This window comes from Watersipora subatra, chromosome 10, assembly GCF_963576615.1.
Source record: "Watersipora subatra chromosome 10, tzWatSuba1.1, whole genome shotgun sequence".
Lineage (NCBI taxonomy): Eukaryota > Metazoa > Bryozoa > Gymnolaemata > Cheilostomatida > Watersiporidae > Watersipora > Watersipora subatra.
The window spans coordinates 24,440,804-24,460,120 of record NC_088717.1 but is presented as its reverse complement, the minus strand read 5'-3'; the positions used below and the strand labels follow the sequence as shown (position 1 = coordinate 24,460,120).

The following is a 19,317-nucleotide window of genomic DNA, read 5'->3' as shown; positions in this document are numbered from 1 at the left end:
AATCACTTCTACACATCAGCATTGGTTTATGCTTATAACTCAGAGTTATTGAATAAACTCTAATGGTTAACGTTAAGTTGTGAATCACCTTTCATGTAACTAATCCTTTATCTACAAGGTGCCTCCTTTTCATTTTTTGCTGTAAATCCTGTTGATGTTTATAATGCTCTTAATCTAACATCTGCGGGATGGGTGCTAGCTGGTTCATCTTGCAATGCTATGTCTATAATAGATGAGCGAGGAGGCAATCACCGATGGTTTGAAGGCTAAAACCATTAATGAAAGAGTAGGTAACTCCTGCATTGCATCTGCTTGTTGCATGAGACGAGCCGCAATTGAAATAGCTTTGTGTTTTTTCAAGCTAAAATCTGTCTTGCTTGCTGCTTAACCCCTATGCCTTTTTTCACTGAGATAGTGTTTACTCGTTTGTTATCGTTATATATTATTCTATTCCAATATAATCCTTGTTAATCTTGTTATTTATATGTAGTTTTAGGTTTCTGGTCGCTTTTCCTTCATCAATCTAGCTCTTGTGGATAGCTTGCTACATCGCTTCTTCATGCTTGTGTTCAGTGTGTGTCTGTCCACTGTTTGAGGCTTTTTATCGCTTGCATAGACTTGTTTTGCATTTCTAATCCATGTCTTGTAAAAATATTTATACGTAGAAACAATTATATTGCATGACCCTTTAAACATCATATTATTATTAGTGTTTTAACATATTAAGAACTTAGATCAGTGGTTCCTAACCTTGTTAGACGCACTGAACTCCACCCAGTTTCATGTGCACTTTTACCGGTAATAGAGAATAAATAACTTCAAGTAAATTAATGCGTATTTAGTGTAAATAAAAGCCGCATTGCATATTTCTACTACATATTTTAAACTGAAGCATTGCGAGCCTACACATTTGCTCTAGCGCATTGCTTCTTGATTTTGTTGGGAGCACAAAAACCTACCAGCTTAATATGCATTTTCATTGAACCTTTCTTTTTGGAAAAATAAAATATGACTCTTTTAACATTCAAGACAGCGTGTTTTACTAGGTTATAAAATGAACTGTGCATTAACAAGACTGTGTTCAAAGAACAAAGTCAAAACAACGCATGAACTCACAACAAATTACAAATGACCTTGAAAATCAGTGTCTCTTCTGCGGTTTCCTTTGAGAAGCGGCTACTGAACCCCTGAGACTGACTCCCTGAATTCCAATGGTTTGATCGAAACCAGGTTGAGAACCACTGAATTAAGTTACAGCGATGGTACATAATCATGGATCATCCCTTTTAGTGATCAATTTATTTTCTTCTAGCTAGCGGTATGTGTCTGTTTTTCTTTTAGTTAGCAATATATGAACGTTTTTTTTAGTTAGCAGTGTATGTACATTTTTCTTTTATGTACGTTTTTCTTTTAATTAGCGGTATATGTATGTTTTTCGTTAGAAAAAATTAATCAATTGTTGACTTTCTAATTACTATTATAATTTTAAAAAAGGAAGTCATATATTAGAAAGGAGCAGGCATATTAGAAAGGGGTGGGCATATTAGAAAGGAGCAGGCATATTAGGAAGGGGTGGGCATATGCTAGTCATACAATTGCTGGGTTAATATTCAAGAATTGAAGAACCACTATTTCTCTTATTATTTATGTTGCCAGTTGGACAGAATAAAGCAGTTTTTGTAACATGGAACTGGATTTCCAAGGGTGATTATAAACTTGATAGAACAGCAGGAGGGTTTTAGTTGTCTCACTGCTTGTAGTTATTCATTTCTTTATATAATATTTGCAGGTATGCTATGATTAACTTCACAAAAGTATATTATCATAAACATAAGCACTTATCTACTATGTTGTTACTATATTAGCTATACAGCTAACCCTGTAGTAATGGTTTCATCTTCTTTTAATTCTAAGGTCTCGCTACAGAATATATTAATCAAGTTTGGGAAGGTTTTGTAACTATTTCATTAAATCCATTTTTTATTACCGAGCAGAGTCATAGAGCGTTAAAGATAAAGAATTAACCACGTTTCCTATCTGACTTGCACCAATGTCTGTAGTTGCAGCACCTAAAGGGTAACAAAACATGTTGTTTAAATCATTCTTATTCAGGTAAATCAATGACTTGTTGGAAAGGCTCTTTAAATCCCTATTATTCAGATAACTTCATGTCTTGTTGACAAGGTTCTCTATCCACCTATTATTCAGATAACTCAATGATTTGTCAGAAAAGTTATCTAGACCACTATTATTTAGATAACTCTATGATTTGTTGGCAAGGTTTTCCAGACCACTATCATTCAGATAACTCTATGCCTTTTTGGCAAGGCCTTATAGACCGCTGTTATTCAGATAACTCTATGACTTATGAGAGAGAATGTTAATATAGCTGGTAATTGCAGATGAGCTCACGGTTTCATGAGTCAATTAGACGCGTCTACCTGCTCTCATACATTCCATCAGGATTCTGGCCTCGACTCATCTCCAGAATTTACAGCGACCAAACTATAAGCATTCTCACAGAGTTTCTCTTTAATCTTCCGGCGAGCTACGCTGACCTCCTGCAGGTCGGTTTATCTATTCGGTTGTGATTTAGCAAATATTTATCCTCGTACAGGCTTTGCTGCTCCTGCTTGGTTTTGTCTCACCAACTGTGAGAGAATCGAACACATATTAAGATCTGCCCTCATAATTGTATGACTTAAGCAAAAGTAGGAACATTGATAGATTAAGCAGAACATACCTAAATTGGCTAGTTTACTTTTTTACGCCTCTTATCCACATTGTCTCAAGATTTCAAGTAACAAACCGCGTCATCTTTTTAGTAAACGACTTTTTAACAACACCAGATGTTCCTCTACTGAAAAACAAGTTTTCCATTCAGAACTTTGCAGAATACCAAGAGGTCTGTCTAGCAGTTTCTTTAATTTTTTCGTGGCAAACCACAATAGCCGCTTCAAGTACAAAATTTAGTTATATTTTTATAATGCTGGAGAGACCGCTCATTTGGTATCATCTCATACGTGTACATATACCATAACTGCAGTATTATTGGTTTGCATTGACAGCTTGTCTTCTTTTTCTGACTAACTTCTTTGGTTTTACAGACCATGACTGCAGTAATTTACAAAAAAGTTAATGGGTACTGCGCATTTTCGACGTTCATCTACAATGATTCGTTTATTGTAATAAATAAATTGTAATGCAGTTAAAAATGTTGGAAGTAAATCTTTTTTCATTTCATTGCCTTTTTCAAATTTTCACAAGCAGATCAATGTTATTGTCGCAGAGTCCTTCAGAACGTTCTTGGCAATGCTGGAAGACCGGACTCACTTTGAAGAATATAGCCTGTGACCTTCTGAAGGTCAGACAGGTTTATAAAGGTTCTGAGGGTTTGCTGCCGTACTACAACTCCAAACTGGTTATTTCTGCTGACGGTGACTTCAAACAGCTTGATGTAATGCTTTATACGATTTACATAACTTTACATAGTCATGTTTATATTAGTTGATTATGTTTGGTGCAGAATACTTATAGGAATTACTTAGAATTAGTTACTTTATAGGAATTCATTATAAAAATAGTTAAATCCCATGTCATAAAATTAGAAGTCAACAGTCAGTATAGGGCTGCGTGAATTTTGAAGGGTGTTTGTGTAGTTTTTTATTTGTTAATATTCGCCTTTGAATTTAGAGGCCTTTGTTGAACAACATTCAGTGCTTGTGAAAAGTTCTTTCTTAGCTGATTAATGACAAATTTCATAATTTCTTTAATATTTTACATTTTCAATGGTTTACAATGAAACTGCCTGTTTACTGTATTTTTTGAAGCTTCAGTTTTAATTGTAGTTTTGGGTTATGAGTTTCTTGCATAGACTCCCATTCAGACAATGACTAAAGTTTGAGTTAATAATGCATTGAGTTTCATCAAGTTCTTAAAGTGTAAATTCATAGAATAATATTATAGATACTAGGTGAGTACGATAACAGCTGCTACCTAAGAATGGTTTGGAAAATCCTTCACAAGCCATTTCATACTGATTATTTTTATTTATTCATTTGCATGACTTCACTCTGACTGTATGTAACCCATATGTACATGATGACTGTATGTAGCTCATATGTAAATAATGACTGTATGTAGCCCATATGTAAATGATGACTGTGTGTAACCCATATTTAAATGATGACTGTATGTAACCCATATGTAAATGATGACTGTATGTAACCCATATGTAAATGATGACTGTATGTAACCCATATGTAAATGATGAATGTATGTAATCCATATGTAAATGATGACTGTATGTAACCCATATGTAAATAATGACTGTATGTAACCCATATGTAAATGATGAATGTATGTAATCCATATGTAAATGATGACTGTATGTAACCCATATGTTAATAATGACTGTATGTAACCCATATGTAAATGATGACTGTATGTAACCCATATGTAAATGATGACTGTATGTAACCCATATGTAATGATGACTGGGTGTAACCCATATTTAAATGATGACTGTATGTAACCCATATTTAAATGATGACTGTATGTAACCCATATGTAAATGATGAATGTATGTAATCCATATGTAAATGATGACTGTATGTAACCCATATGTTAATAATGACTGTATGTAACACATATGTAAATGATGACTGTATGTAACACATATGTAAATAATGACTGTATGTAATCCATTTGTAAATGACGACTGTATGTAACCCATATTTAAATGATGACTGTATGCAACCCATATGTAAATGATGACTGTGTGTAACCCATATGTAAATGATGACTGTATGTAACTCATATGTAAATGATGACTGTATGTAACTCATATGTAAATGATGACTGTATGTAACCCATATGTAAATGATGACTGTATGCAACCCATATGTAAATGATGACTGTATGCAACCCATATGTAAATGATGACTGTATGCAACCCATATGTAAATAATGAATGTATGTAATCCATATGTAAATAATGACTGTATGTAATCCATATGTAAACAATGACTGTTCGTAATCCATATGTAAATAATGGCTGTATGTAACCCATATGTAAATAATGACAAAGCAAAGCTTCATTAATGGTTACTGTAGTAGCACCTTGTCATTCTCAGACCCGTAGTTTTACTATATTACTTTCACCGCTTCATGTTGTATGATTCTTCGAATTAGTTTTGACTGCAACTACAGTTTCTTTATTTAGTTGAGATACTCTCTTGAAATATATGAATATGTTGAATATAATTTCATACGCTGAATGTATTTATATGTTCTGCAAATTTTAATTATATATGTCTGTCAGGTACAAAACATGAATGTACTCGAAATTGAGATACCTGACAATCGAATTGAAATATCACAGCCTAACAGTCCCGATGTAATAGAACATAGCGCACGACGTGATGTCAGAGGTATGCACTAGATAGATAGCTATTAACTTTATTTACACTAATCAATGCCGTTGAAATCAAATTAGATTATGAGACCAAAAAATAGTGTCTCATAATTGCTTTCAATACACAAAAAAGTAAATTTTGTGTATTGAAAGCAAAAGACCTTTTTACATAACTCTGTTCTATAATGTAAATTGTCAAGGTGTTAGTGTCTGGTATAAGGTATAGTGGTTTGTTTGGGGAAGTAGGAATGTTATGGATGTTCAGGCAAATTGAAGATGTGATTACAGTTTTTAAACAGTAAATATCTAAAAACATATCTTCTCAGCATTAAGTGCATTTAGAAGGTGGTTGTAACTGTACATATCAGGCAGCATAACTCCAAAGCATGATTTTAAAAGAATTCCATCTTTTTGTAATCAGTTTTCGATACAAAGGGATACCATCTTGGAGCAGGGTAAGGCAAAAATGACAATATACGTTTCTGTTAAAAGGGTCGTATATTGTCCAATTTATCTTACACCGCTACTAGACAACACTCTGCTTATTCCAGTAGGTAAACAATTAGTTAGCATTCTCAGATGAAACTCAAATAGAACATGTAGTTGGTCTTGTCAGAAAAATGGTTTTTATCAGCAGTTATCAACCTAGTTTGGTTCTCATGGACCAGATTGTGTGGATTCCTCTAGCTTCGTGTGAAACATTCAGGAGGCTGATTTTGCTTTTTTGGTTCTGGGATCTGTCTCTTTGTTTGCTGTTGTGACGTCTGACAGATGGTAACCTAATGCGACGGAATCATTCTTCTACAGCATCGTATACTTGCAAAGGCTACTGGCAAGGGTTACACCCATTCAATGATGCCGAAAGGGGTTATGTTGATCTCCCCATGTTATGTCTGTTAGATGTGTGGACATTATATTCTACTATTCAGTGCAAACTGTTAAACATAGGGAATAATTATCCAAAATGATGATTGCTGCATCTCAAACCAAGAGACCTCCTATTTCCATTGCAATGTTATTAGAGAGAACAATCTCTGTGCATCAAATTGGCATGAAGAAAATAGTTTTAATACTTTTAGGACTATTGGCATTCTGGTTTGCTTCAAAACTGGCAAAATGGCTGATGGCTCACCTCATGTGAGAACAACAACTTATGCCTGCTGTTGCTCTTTAGGTTAAAGGCATATTGTATTTTATTCGTCAGCTCTGGTGACAAACAAAACTTCTGATTGTTGAAAAAGTCGTAAAAATAATGAGGCTGCATTATTCTGATAAAAAGTCAGCTAAAGTATGTTGATATGGCTCACATAAAGGTTATGATGTCCCTAGCTAGCAGTTAAACAGGGATATGGTAGTTGGTCAAACTCTCAAGCAGGCGTTTTACTACAATAATTGCTATGACCCTGCATTACCTCATTTCGCCGGCCCCCAATTGCACCAGCCTGCTCACATCATCAGGCTGTTTTTAATGTGAAACATTTCAGTAGCCAATCCATTATTTTACCTCTAATTGCCTCAAAACTTATATCGACATATTGCTGCTGTAGAGGATGTGGTTGTTAGAGAGTTTTGCATTTGAGGGTTTGTAATGCAGCAAAGCTGTTGGCCAAGGTAGTGGAGCATGTGGAGACTCTACTAGAGGACTGGTATCCTGACCTCGGTGACAAGTTCCAACAGAACACAAGAGGTGACTACCTGGTACGACGTATCGTCATCTGTCCATCATGCATGGAACTCTGGCATCTGGCCTCGGCACGTACAAGTGTAAGTTAACCCTTATATGTAGGCGTGTTCATGAGAGGATAGATTTACTGTTTATTCTGTTTACTATGTTTACTGTCTCGTTCTGTATTAAGATGTTTAGATATTTGTTGTATTATTGTAGTCGGTGGGAGCCGCTGATGAGCACTTCGCACTTCATTCGCAGTAAGTAGAATCGTCTGGCTGTTTAAATATTTTTACTCGTATTGAGAGGGTAAATAAAAGATAACCTATTTATTATTTATTTATTAACATATTTATTTGCTCCATCTAAGCAATGGCTTGAAGTTCAGGAAGCAGTCTAAGTTATTGTAGCGTATTATGTATGTTTGTATGTTTTTACATTTGGCCCTGGGGTAGTTCCTCTTCGACACATTGTTTTAGAAGTTAGTTATTCAGCATGATAACACGACTCCTAATAGTATCTGTAGTGACGTAACCATGACTGAATGGTGGATCGGACTCGCATTGTTTTATAGATGATTTCCGCTTTAAGTATCATTAATGTCTAATTTTCAGATTGTTCTTGTAAAATTGCTAGCATTATACGCCTAAAGTTTGTTCCAGATTCTTTCTTGAAATTTCTAATTTTGTGCATGACTATAATATAATATGTTACTATTTTCTATTCAAACTAGTCATTTTGAGTGAAAATCATATTTGCTACACAAACACACAGATTATGGCATGAAACAAAAGTAAATGTTTGGGAGTTTGACTATTCAAAACATTTCATATCTTCAGTTATGGTAAGTAACTGCCAACTACTAAGTTTCCATACGGTGATAGTGTAGAGACACCAGGGTTCACCAGTGTTTAAGCTCTACGCTGGGCTGACAAGCAGATCATGTATTTATAAAGTGCTGCTGTAGTAGAGCAATGTAGCGACACCCCTTGTAGAAACAGGAAAACCAGGCTATGCACATGCACAAGTGGCAACTCTGTTGGTCACTAAGGCCATTTCCATGGTACAAAGATGCCGCATCATACGAGTATTTCGCTTCCAAACAGTAACACTGACCAACGACAAAATGAATGTGACATGATTGTTTCCATGATGGCATTGCCGCGTCATATTGGGGTGTGTCGCTATGCTATAACTGTATGGAAACTTAGTAAATGTTATTTGCCCGTCTGTGACAAACAGGAAATAGGCTGCGCCAATCATAATCAGATTTATATTATGTTTAGGAAGAAGGACAAGATGTCTACAGTAAGCTGCTACTCTGTTGAGGAACTTCTCATTAGGCAGTATGACAAACGCATAGCGGTCACCTGCCGAAGCAATCACCTGCTGTTATTGTCACGATATGCACCTGACTTGGTAAGAGCTAGCCTGTGCTCTTGATAAATAAGCTGGTTTGGCTTGCCCTTAAAGAATCTTGACACTCAAGGCGAATGCTTGTTCACAGAATATTCTTTAGAATGTCCATTGATTGATTTATTGACCCTCTTTACAGAATTTATGCAGACAAATTACACAAACTATAATTTATTTTGTATATAATTTGCAACTTGAAAACTTATTGTTATGCAATCTTAACTGTTAGCTAAAAAGTATTTATTGTTTATTCGTTTTACATATTATTTGTATTTTCTTTTATTATAAATCAAATAAATAATGATTATGGTTCCTTATACAAACTGACATAAAACTGGTCTTGTCAGTTTCCAAAAACAAACAGGATTATGTATATAGGTCAGAGCTCATAGTTTTATTTGTGTTTGCGGGTAGGCCAACGTTTACGGCTAGCAGTAGCAGCGGTATCAATACTGGTGGATTTACTAGTGAATCATATCTATATTTACCAAGCTGAGTTTGTTAGGTTGTGAATTCCATCTCGGTTCCAACATTGTTAAATACTTTGAACTTTAAAAAATCTTCGACCAATTATGTTTTAATTATTATTAATGAAACTTTTTTACATACTATCCAGACGCAAAAGGTAGAAGTTATTGTATATGTCTAGGGATTTCTTACTCTGAGTCTGCATTTCAGATATTTGCGGATGTCTACAACACCATGAGTATGGAAGATGTGACGTTAGGTCAAGCGTTGGGCAAAGGAGCATTCGGAGTTGTCTTTTTGGGATATCTGAGGAAAGAGGTGATTTGCACTTTTATCGTTGTTAAATATTATATGCTTCCCTTCCAGATTCTTATTTCAGCTCATCGCTTTGCTCTCTTCACGTTTCTTTCTAATATTCATGATACTTCCATTGCCAGATTTTCTCTGTTGCATTCATCATTTGTATTATCTAGTTCACATTTTTTAGTTCTATTGTTTTTTTTCAAGTTGTCTCCTCTACATGTCTTGATATATCTTATTTCAAATTTCTTCGCTTGGTCTTCGATTTCTCTTTTTTTTCATTTTTATCCCTTTTCGCAAATTGAGTTGAATATTAGTTTTGCTTATACGATGTTTTGTGTTATGCTCCTTTTTTACTTTTTATAGTTTACTAGTGGTAGCCATAGCTATGCTCGAGATTTCTTTAATTTTAAATCAGAAGCCTGTAGATTGGTGTTTAAGAGCCTGCTCATCAGGCCCCAGACAGAGGTTTGAAACCGAATAGTTTTAGCAAACTGGGGTAAGCACGGAGTGTGTTCATGTGAAGTTTGGATGAAATCGGGCAGAAACTGTGAAAACGCAAAGTGTTCACGCTAACTAACAGGCAGACACAATAACATAAATATGTGCTTTTTTCATTATTCTCGCTTCTAGTCTTTCTTTTCGTGCGTTCTTCTGACTAGCTGTATTACCCGGCGATGCCCGGCTAATAAAAAAGTCTTCGGACAAAAAATTGATTTGTATTTAACATATAACAACATTTGCCATTCTAACTTTCAAACTACAGATGAGAGAAGTTTTTTGTAATTTAAATACATTAAGAGAGAAAATAAAAACAACTGTAAAGGTTTTCTAACTTTGTCAAACAACTGTAACTTGCAAACTTCATATCATGAGGAAAAGGTTTTGTGCAGGACAACTAAATTAAAAATAGATAAAACAACTGTTAAGGTTTTCTCTACAACTAGTCTCTCCTCTATTTGGGTTCCTTATCTTCTGATTGGAAAGGGTTTCTTCAAATGTTATAACCTATATCAGCGTATAATCATCCATTGCACACTGCTCCGCTATAAGCCTCCAATATATAGCATACAATCCATGTTACAGAGCACTGTGGAATCAGTCATACAGTCATATCAGGTATTTAGTGTGCAGAGAATTGGGGTCACTGCTGGCTTTACAAGGGATAACAGCTTTACCATAGCACAAGATATCCCTACGCGGTCTATCGCGACTCTCATAGTTAGACTAGGTTTTAGTCAGGTTTTTTCTACAGAATCTTGCCTGCTGTTATATTTGTGTTTCAAATCATTAACTTGGCAGCAATTTTGTCAGTGAAAGAGGGAGGTGGAGTGCGTTAAAGTAAACATCTAAAACAGCTGTCAAGAAGCTGCATGCATCGTGATAGCCATATTTTTTATTTCATGTTGCAAATGTGTTTTAGTTATTAGCTCTGCATGCAAAATTTCTTTTCAGCTTAGGTTTGGCTTGCGTTTGCATTCCAAGACGCATGCTGTTAACCTTCCCTCCCACAGCTATTTCCATTGCTTCAGCTTGAGTAAACTGTGCCTGCTTGGCGTCGGAATTTATAATGAGGCTCATAATCAGTTTTAAAGATTATTAGTTTTTTATTATTAGATTAAAGCCACGCTAGTCGTGCCTCATTTGTTGTGGAGTATACCAGTAGTTGTCTACTACTAGACTAAATATTATTGTTTGTCTGTTTTTACTAGGGATGCCCTGATCCAAATTACAAGTCAATATTATTAGGGATACCCTGATCCAAATTATAATTCAATATTATTAGGGATGCCTCGATCCAAATTATAATTCAATATTATTAGGGATACCCTGATCCAAATTATAATCCAATATTACTAGGGATGGTCCGACTCAAATTATGATAGCAGTTTACTAGGCTGTCCCAATTTACAATTTAATCCAATCTAATTATAATCTAATCCAATTATAATCCAATGCAGATACGATACCAATTCAATCTACTGATCTTCATTGAAAATTAGTCTGATCTCAATACAGATTCATCGATGTTTATTTTTTCTTTGATTACATAAAATATAAATGATACATCGACATATTCATTAGCACTTCGGAAAAGTAAAGTATAAACTTTACTTTTTATTGCTGGAGCGTAGAAGTATTTCACCGTATTTCTAGTTTGTGGTTGTAGTAGTTTTCATCGCTGTAAATAAGAACAGCGACACATTGTTTGACTAGAATTTCATGAAATTTATCAGCAAATTTGCTCTACAAAAGTTTAGTAAGATCAGAACACAACTCATTTGGTATCTAAAGTTTCAGATGAATTTTAGCATGGGCTAACCAATACCATTACAGATAAGTACTTTTAGTTCAGCACAGATATCAGCATTGTGGTGCCCCTGATGTTTAATAAAGTGTTCCCAGTCTAGTATTGCATAGTGCATGGAGGGCTAGGGTTGCTGCTAAGTATGCTGGAGATGTAACGGTTTTGAGATCTAATCTGGTCATAAATTGTTTTTTATAGAGCTACTACAAGAGAAATGTAGTGGCTGTGAAGACGTTGCAACCGTGGGATCCAGGGCCAGAGGGCAGCGACAGCCTTCAGAGACAATTCGAGGTTGGCAGATTGGTCATTGTATTTAAGATTTATTCTAGTCTGGGATACTTAAGTACTGAAGTACTTATGTACTCGGGCACCTACGTATGTATTTGGATACTTATGCGCCTAAGTACTTGAATAATTATTTACTTGTACTTATAGTTAAGTACTTATGTACTTAAGTACCCAAGTACTTGAGTACTTAAGTAATTGGGCACTTAGGTACTCGGGTACTAATGTACGTACTACACCCGTGTGGTCTGAACCATCTCGCCTTGGGACAAATGTGCGGGAGTAGTGTGTAGGCTAGCTATTGGGTATGCTACGAGCAATACTAAAATTGTGATTGTAAGTTGTTTCTCAATGATGTTTCATATATTCTATAGTGTGTACATTGTACATTGAAAGTGAATTATATATTTCAATTGCTTTTATTGTACAAGTTGACGATTTTGTTGCGTTCTAATCGGGATATTATAATTAAGGATGTGTTCAATTTGAGTGCCATGATATGAAACAGAACTGAATTGTAAAATTAAATATTTTATATTATCTATTTTCTGTTTATTATTTTAAAGGCATGGCTATTTGTTGCTATTCAATCTTTAATTTATGTAGCAAGCTGCAAGGAAGTGGGCGGACCAAACAGAGCGCAACGTGTTTGCCGCTTACTGTAATGCCAGACAGGAAATCAACATTCTCAATCTAATACAGCATTCCAACATCGTGCCTTTGGTAGGAGTGTTGCTGGAGCCACTTTCCATCATTTTAGAAAGAGCTCCATTTGGCAGTCTTCAGGATACCATTGATGACTATGCTAGAGCTTCTGTCAAACTCCCTTTCGCTGTCATCCAGCAAGTGGCTATGCAGGTATGTCAGCCAGCAAGTTGCTATGTAGGTATGTCATCTAGCAAGTGGCTATGCAGGTATGTCAGCCAGCAATGAGGTCAGGTAGAGTCAGTCCTCCCAACAGACGCAGTTTAACTTGACTCAAACTGGAAAGGTTGCATTACGGTAGAATGTTGATCAGCATTATCATTCATGACTTCAAATATATGGCATACCGTAACACTTTTCCTACGGAAAGTCTTTGTAATCTTTGTAGTCTTTGCTCACCTTAGTATCTATATAAAAACATTGATCTTGTATCGCAGAGTAAACAGATCACCCAAAGATTTTGCCTCAAAAATGTAGGATAGAGGGCTATCATTTTGCCAAAAAACAGGCCAGGTTTTGCTTCACCCATAAATGAGCATTTTAACTGCTATCAAGTTTTGTCAATTTTAATCTTAAAACATCCTGGCAGTCAGAACATCTTAAACATAAAAAACAATCACCAATAATAGAAAAATACCGATACTTTATGATAAAATCTACTTACATTTTGTCAAGTTCACCCTTAAGTTTATGTATTGTAAAAAGAGAGAATATAATGATGTATACTCTTTTCGGCTGTCACGCAGTATCATATAATTGTTTCCACCTGTCTAATTGACTGTCATCACTTGATTTGCTAGTCCAGTGACTGCTTATCTACCGATAGTCGCTATGTTACTATGACCCGGTTAGTTCCCAAGTTTTCGTCCATTCGCAATATGGCAATGGTGAAAACCTACACGTAAAGGGAGTTTTGTTACGAAAAGATTTTTACCAAATGTTTCATGCTTGCGAATAATGGAAACAGGAAAAATGCTCCGCACGCTATCATAAACCTACTGTAGCAAAAATATTTTCCACGCTTTAGTCGTTTTTATTTTGATTTGAGCAGTTCTGAATGCACCGCTATAAACTCTGTCATAGAATTCCTTATTTTTCTAATAAGGCCCCTGCGTTAATCCGCAACATGTGATTGTACATCGAAACATCAAAACGCGTCACTCCGAATTCGTGTGGTAGAAACATGGTCATTATTGGCTGTTATGAGCTGTTTATGTAATTCCTATTCAACTTTCATGCTTCTTTCCCAGGGAGACATCCACTCTAATCGCAGAACAATTGTCATAAGCATAGCTAGAGCCTGACCACTGCAGCTGTCATTACGCTGTGAATATATATCTGCAGGTAGCTTCAGCCCTTTCCTACCTACACAATGAACCTAAGCTAATCTACCGAGATCTCAAGGGAGAAAATGTCCTTGTATGGGCAATGCCTACCGTGCGTAGCAAACAGATGAGTCATTCGGTGGAAGTGAGACTCGCTGACTTCGGTGTCAGCAGAGCTGGTGAGCATAATGCAATGCATGATTGCATTCGATCAAACGATGAGCAAGTATTTTCTTTGGTTGGTGACCTTGCTTACCTTGCCTTTGTGTCATATATAAATGGTTGAGTTGGTTCTGTTGCGGTGTAATTAAATGCCTTGAGGTCAGCACGAGATTGTCCGTAAAGATTTTGCTACTTTTTTATGTTAATCATGCTCATCACGTCCTGTTCATACGGTAGGCTCCGTATCGAGACATTGTGGTAGAAGTTAGTATCATACACACTCCAATTACTATGGTTGTGGCAAACATGAACATGACCATGTCAAAGTCTGGTACCAAGGAGCCTGTAAAATACCAGGGTTGTCCTTAGTCTTTCATATCATTATCTCAGTAATTGTGCTCTCTCACTTCTGTCTCTTCAAAGCATCTTGGGGCTCAATATATAGTTATGTTTGGTTGGTTGTCAAGTGGTTGCTATGCATTGAGCATGGCAGGTTATACTGTCCAAAGGCTAGAATTTAGTCATACCCATCTTGTTTCTTATCCGAGTGGCATCCAAATGAGTTTTAAAAACATTATGAACTGTGATGCCTTCTACATATTACCTTGTGACATAGACCACTCGGCTGGGGGAATATTTTTAAATGCTTCACAAGTCGGCCATGATCTGGTCTCATAGCAGGCGCCCTACAAGTTGCCTGCTCCGTGTGGGAGAGTTTGAGGGGTTTGCTTCACCGCCCCTTAGTTTATGAGGTAATTGAGGCTGCCTGGTTTGTGTAACAACAATACATATGGCATGCTGCAAGATATTACTAGATCTTCCATTTATAGTCTTCCTAACTTTACTCCGTCTCAAAGTAGTTTCTCCATTTTGGATTCGCTTTTCGTAGACAAACTGGCATAGGCACAATCTGCAACGCTTCTTCGTTTAGGCAAAACGATAGATTTAGCAAGCAATGGTGATTGTAGTTTAGATCAAATAGAAATCGTCTTCTTTTGCTACAAAAATGTGCAGCTTACATTAGACACTATCCTTTCTATCGGTAATCTATCAGCATACTTATATGCATACTTATAAAACTGATCTCGCTTGAAACTGTCACACTGAAGAAATGATCAAAGTAGCCATTAAAGTGCCTTATAAAAAAATTGGCCTTGTACGGGTCTTGAACTCGTGACACTTTGGTAGGCCTACGCTGTCCCAAATTGACTAATTCATGGACTCTTAAAATTGCAGAATAATCTTTACTATAGTAAAAGCGGTGTTCCGTGACATTAAAATTGTCTTGCAGGAGGGAAAAGTTAGATAACTCGACTGCCAGAGCTCCACGTGTTACCAACGACTTGTTTAATGTAAAAAACTGGGCCCATTTAAGAAATGCTGGGCTCAATTGGCATTCTTAAAACTTTAGTATCTATATACTGTAAATATGCCACGGTCTATTTTATTAGGAATTCAAGAGTGCTCTTTTGAATGAATTAAGGAGATTTGCCCTTAATGAACATATTCATGGATTGTTGTTGTAAAAGTACTGTAGCAGTCGATGAAAATGAAAGGAATTCAAGCAATGCCGGGCGTTCATCTAGTATAAGATAAAAGACAATAATTATCACTTTTATTAGATTGTTGTGAGCGCTTGAAAGGAAGTTGGTGAAAACAAAAGACCAATCACTTTGACAAGCTCCTGGTATAAACTTCGCAAGTGCACACAACTCATTTAGTGTAATAGAAGTGTGGGAACAAAGAAAGCTTTTCCTCATTTGCACGCTCATTTTTGAGCTGCCCAAAAAGCCCTGTGAAAGTTTAGAGTATGTTATGCTGCCACCTCCTTTTGCCTCCAGCTGACCAGACACATTTGTTTGTGTCTGCCTTTCAGTAGCGGTTATCTCTATGTTAGTTACCTCCCAAGTCATGACTTGGAATCTTTCTATACATTGGTTTTGGTGATTAAGTTATCATAGCATGTGTTCCTGCAATGTGAACAGGTTTGAAAGTAGAAACTGTTTGTAGCAGTGCTAAGGCTAGAGTTGAGAGTGGCTGATGCATCTAAAAGTGGTTAATATATACGCTATTTGGTATTGCAGTCTCCAACTATACAGCCAAGGGTAACTGGGGTACTCCAGGCTATATGGCACCAGAGATCATAGAATTTCAAGGGAAAGAAGAATACACGGAAAAAGTAGGTGCTACTTGATTCGTCAACTTTGAATTCGTGATAAACTATTAAATAATTGTTGATAGATTTTAGAATGACCATTTATCTCTTGGCAGATATAAAGTTAACAGTGGATTATGGATAAAGATTAAGGTTGGCAATGGATTGTGGGTAAATCTAGGGTTATGAATGGTTTGTGAGTAACATGCAGAGTTGGCAGTGGATTGTGGATAAATATGGCGTTATCGATAAATTTTGGTTAACAAACAGGCATTTCAATGAATTGGCAGTAAACGTAGAGGTATCAATGGGTTGGGGGTAAATTATAAAGTCACTGATAGATTATGTGGCATGATAGTGAACATTAAGTATCACTGTCCATGATATGATTTCAATTCAAAAAAATATGGTCTTGAACCATCGTAGTGCTAGCAAAGATCGACTGGAATTCGATGGCTATAATTAGATTTATACAATTTGAAATGTTGATTCTGTCGAAAAAGAAATGTTGGTCCAGGACAAACAGACAACCCTGAAAGACCAGCCTAATTGTGTTTCAAGATTTTATCGCAAAGTGATAAATATGGCAGACGATTTTAAGACTCACGAGGCTGACTCATCTATGTTGTTTCCTGCCTTGACCCAATGTTCAGATGACTGATACAGTTACTACTCTAATGCTCATCAATGCACAGGATGTGACATCATAGATTAGATTAAAAGGAATGATCCTCTAAAATGTTATAGACATGTTGACAGCTATCGTTAATTTGCAATGTACAAAGATCAGTATTGTGAACGATCAATCTTTTTGGTCTGAGACAAGGTTCAAGTGACTAGCATTCTCATGTAGGGTTATTTCTAATTAAAAGGTCGACTGCTACTCATTTGGAAGCTTCCTGTACGAACTTATCACACTGAAGAGGCCCTTTCATAACGGCGAGGGCAACATCAACAGCTACGTGATCGCTGGCAAGCGACCAGCTATTTCAAACTCTGTAAGTACGGACCAGAGGTAGCATGTATAGAATTGGGTTAACGACTGGAGAATTGAATAGTTTAATACTCATTAGATTAGTTCAGAGGTAAACTTTTACCCAAAAACTGTAACTTGGTTGTTTGTGTTTATGTATGTTTCATGCTTCTGCTACTGACCAGATCTCTCCTACAACGTAACTAATCCATTATGAGAATGTTTACATTATGGGGAATTTACGCTATATGAACAGTAAAATACATGTAAATAGCCTAATCCAAGATCTTCCCAAACTCACCCTTTTGACTCCTCGAAAAGAAAAAGGACTAGACCTAACTTCTTAATTTAATGATTATACAGTAAGTGTAATCTTCTTGGTTTGTATTCTTCGTTTTTTCGTGACGTCATTCTATCGTTGTCTGCCATACTTATGGACAACTTATATCGTTAAAAACACAAAGCTTCTGCAATTAATTATTGCAAACAATGCTTTTGTTTGCAAATTTTTTATTTTAGTGTCAAAACAACACCGAAAAATACTTTTAATCAAGAAAATGACGATCGTTTTCTACAAAGATGGCGGCTTTTTCGTGGACGAGCGCATGTGCAAAACAGATGATGACGTCAAAAAAAACGATGGATTGACAACCTTTCTCTTCTTTTTAATCATTTCCACTTCTTATGCCAGTTACAGTGATCAGCGGTCAACTTATTCAAGCTGTTTTCTGCTGCCTTTTTGTTATCAGTCTACTCCGCACTGCAGGTCTGTCTCACAGCTGATGACTGCTGACTTACAGACGTTAATTTTTTTTTGCTGCAGGAAGTTATCTTCCCTTCAGACATGCTTGACTTGATGAGCTTGTGCTGGGATCAGGACCCCAACGTTCGACCATCCGCTGATAGAATTCTCACCATTGTTTCCCACCCGCATTTCTCTCAGCTGCAGGAGGTAGTGAAGGCCAAAGCTAACATAGACAGTGTGACGTGCAGCTGCGCTGTTGAGAAGTCTGTCCCAATCGACATGAAAGCTTCGGTGATGGGTGGGTGAACATGCCAAATTTTCCAGGTTTACATTTAGGTCTTAAGTTGTAGACTTCTTTTTCAATTGAATGAAGGCTATTTGGTTTACATTAAAGTTGCATAACGAAGAGAGTGAGAAAGGCAAAATCATCATTTATTGACTCTTGTCGAATGTACATAATGTACTACACCAACACGCTTAATTGTGTTAAATGCTCCTGTTAAAATATCTTTAGTATGTTGAGAGATGGCTGTAATCTATATATATAAATCTTAGCATTTGTTTTTTTTTTACTTTTTGCGCACCCAGTTTGTCCAGTTATAGCGTTTAAAATTTAGCAATGGAAAATTTGTAACACAGAGGATTTGATCTCGGAACCTCCCATTCACAAGATGACAAGCTAACCCATTAAGCTGCGCAGAATGTCATTATCCATAGCATAAAATACAGCATCACTAAAGCTTGCTCTCACGGCTCTTATCAGTAAGCTTAGCAATAAGTATACTAGCTTGCTCAAATTAGCCGATAGCAACTACATTGCCTGCCACTGTTTGTAAACTGTTTTAATACCTGTGCAACTCTGGGCATTCCGCTAGTATTGTAATATATATACAATATTGTATACATGCAATATTGTATACACGCGTGTTCAATGTACATGTATATGCAATATAAAATGTATATACAATGTTAAAATGCTTAGTCATTTTGTGCTCAAATAGGAGCATTAGTGAACGCAAGTGTTTTTACGAACCCTCGACACAGCGTAGTTGTTAATGTTGGAAGTTAGGCATGCACAAAGGGTCTAATTAGATACCTTCTACATGTTTTATTTACACGGGGGAAATTTTCTTTTACTCTGTAAATTGTCTCTCAGGCGCTGAGAACTTTGAATGTGAGATACACAAGATACATAACACAGATGTTTTGTAAAATCTCGACAGTCGTGATAAAATCTGTTTAGCTGTGTTTGCAAACTTTAAATATCCTTATGAGTGACTGAGTAACAGCTCAGAGTGTATCCAATTATGCCACATCTTCAAGCACCTTCATTACGTGTCAGCTTCCTTATGTATGCACTAAGACTCCTCATACTTGTAACTGATGTCTAAGG

General features: G+C 36.3%; 1 protein-coding gene across 1 annotated transcript in view; it reads left to right on the top strand.

Moving 5' to 3' along the window:
- Positions 1-19,317, top strand: part of LOC137405697 (leucine-rich repeat serine/threonine-protein kinase 1-like) — a 92,686-nt gene that overhangs the window by 58,014 nt on the left and 15,355 nt on the right. The window contains exons 27-41 of the mRNA XM_068092052.1: positions 233-286; positions 2,403-2,567; positions 3,290-3,457; positions 5,324-5,432; positions 7,011-7,180; positions 7,302-7,342; positions 8,369-8,501; positions 9,177-9,284; positions 10,353-10,385; positions 11,773-11,865; positions 12,466-12,717; positions 13,909-14,068; positions 16,136-16,230; positions 17,079-17,204; positions 18,003-18,222. Of these exons, the coding sequence (XP_067948153.1) occupies positions 233-286; positions 2,403-2,567; positions 3,290-3,457; positions 5,324-5,432; positions 7,011-7,180; positions 7,302-7,342; positions 8,369-8,501; positions 9,177-9,284; positions 10,353-10,385; positions 11,773-11,865; positions 12,466-12,717; positions 13,909-14,068; positions 16,136-16,230; positions 17,079-17,204; positions 18,003-18,222 (1,927 nt within the window). The remainder of the gene's footprint in view (positions 1-232; positions 287-2,402; positions 2,568-3,289; positions 3,458-5,323; positions 5,433-7,010; positions 7,181-7,301; positions 7,343-8,368; positions 8,502-9,176; positions 9,285-10,352; positions 10,386-11,772; positions 11,866-12,465; positions 12,718-13,908; positions 14,069-16,135; positions 16,231-17,078; positions 17,205-18,002; positions 18,223-19,317) is intronic.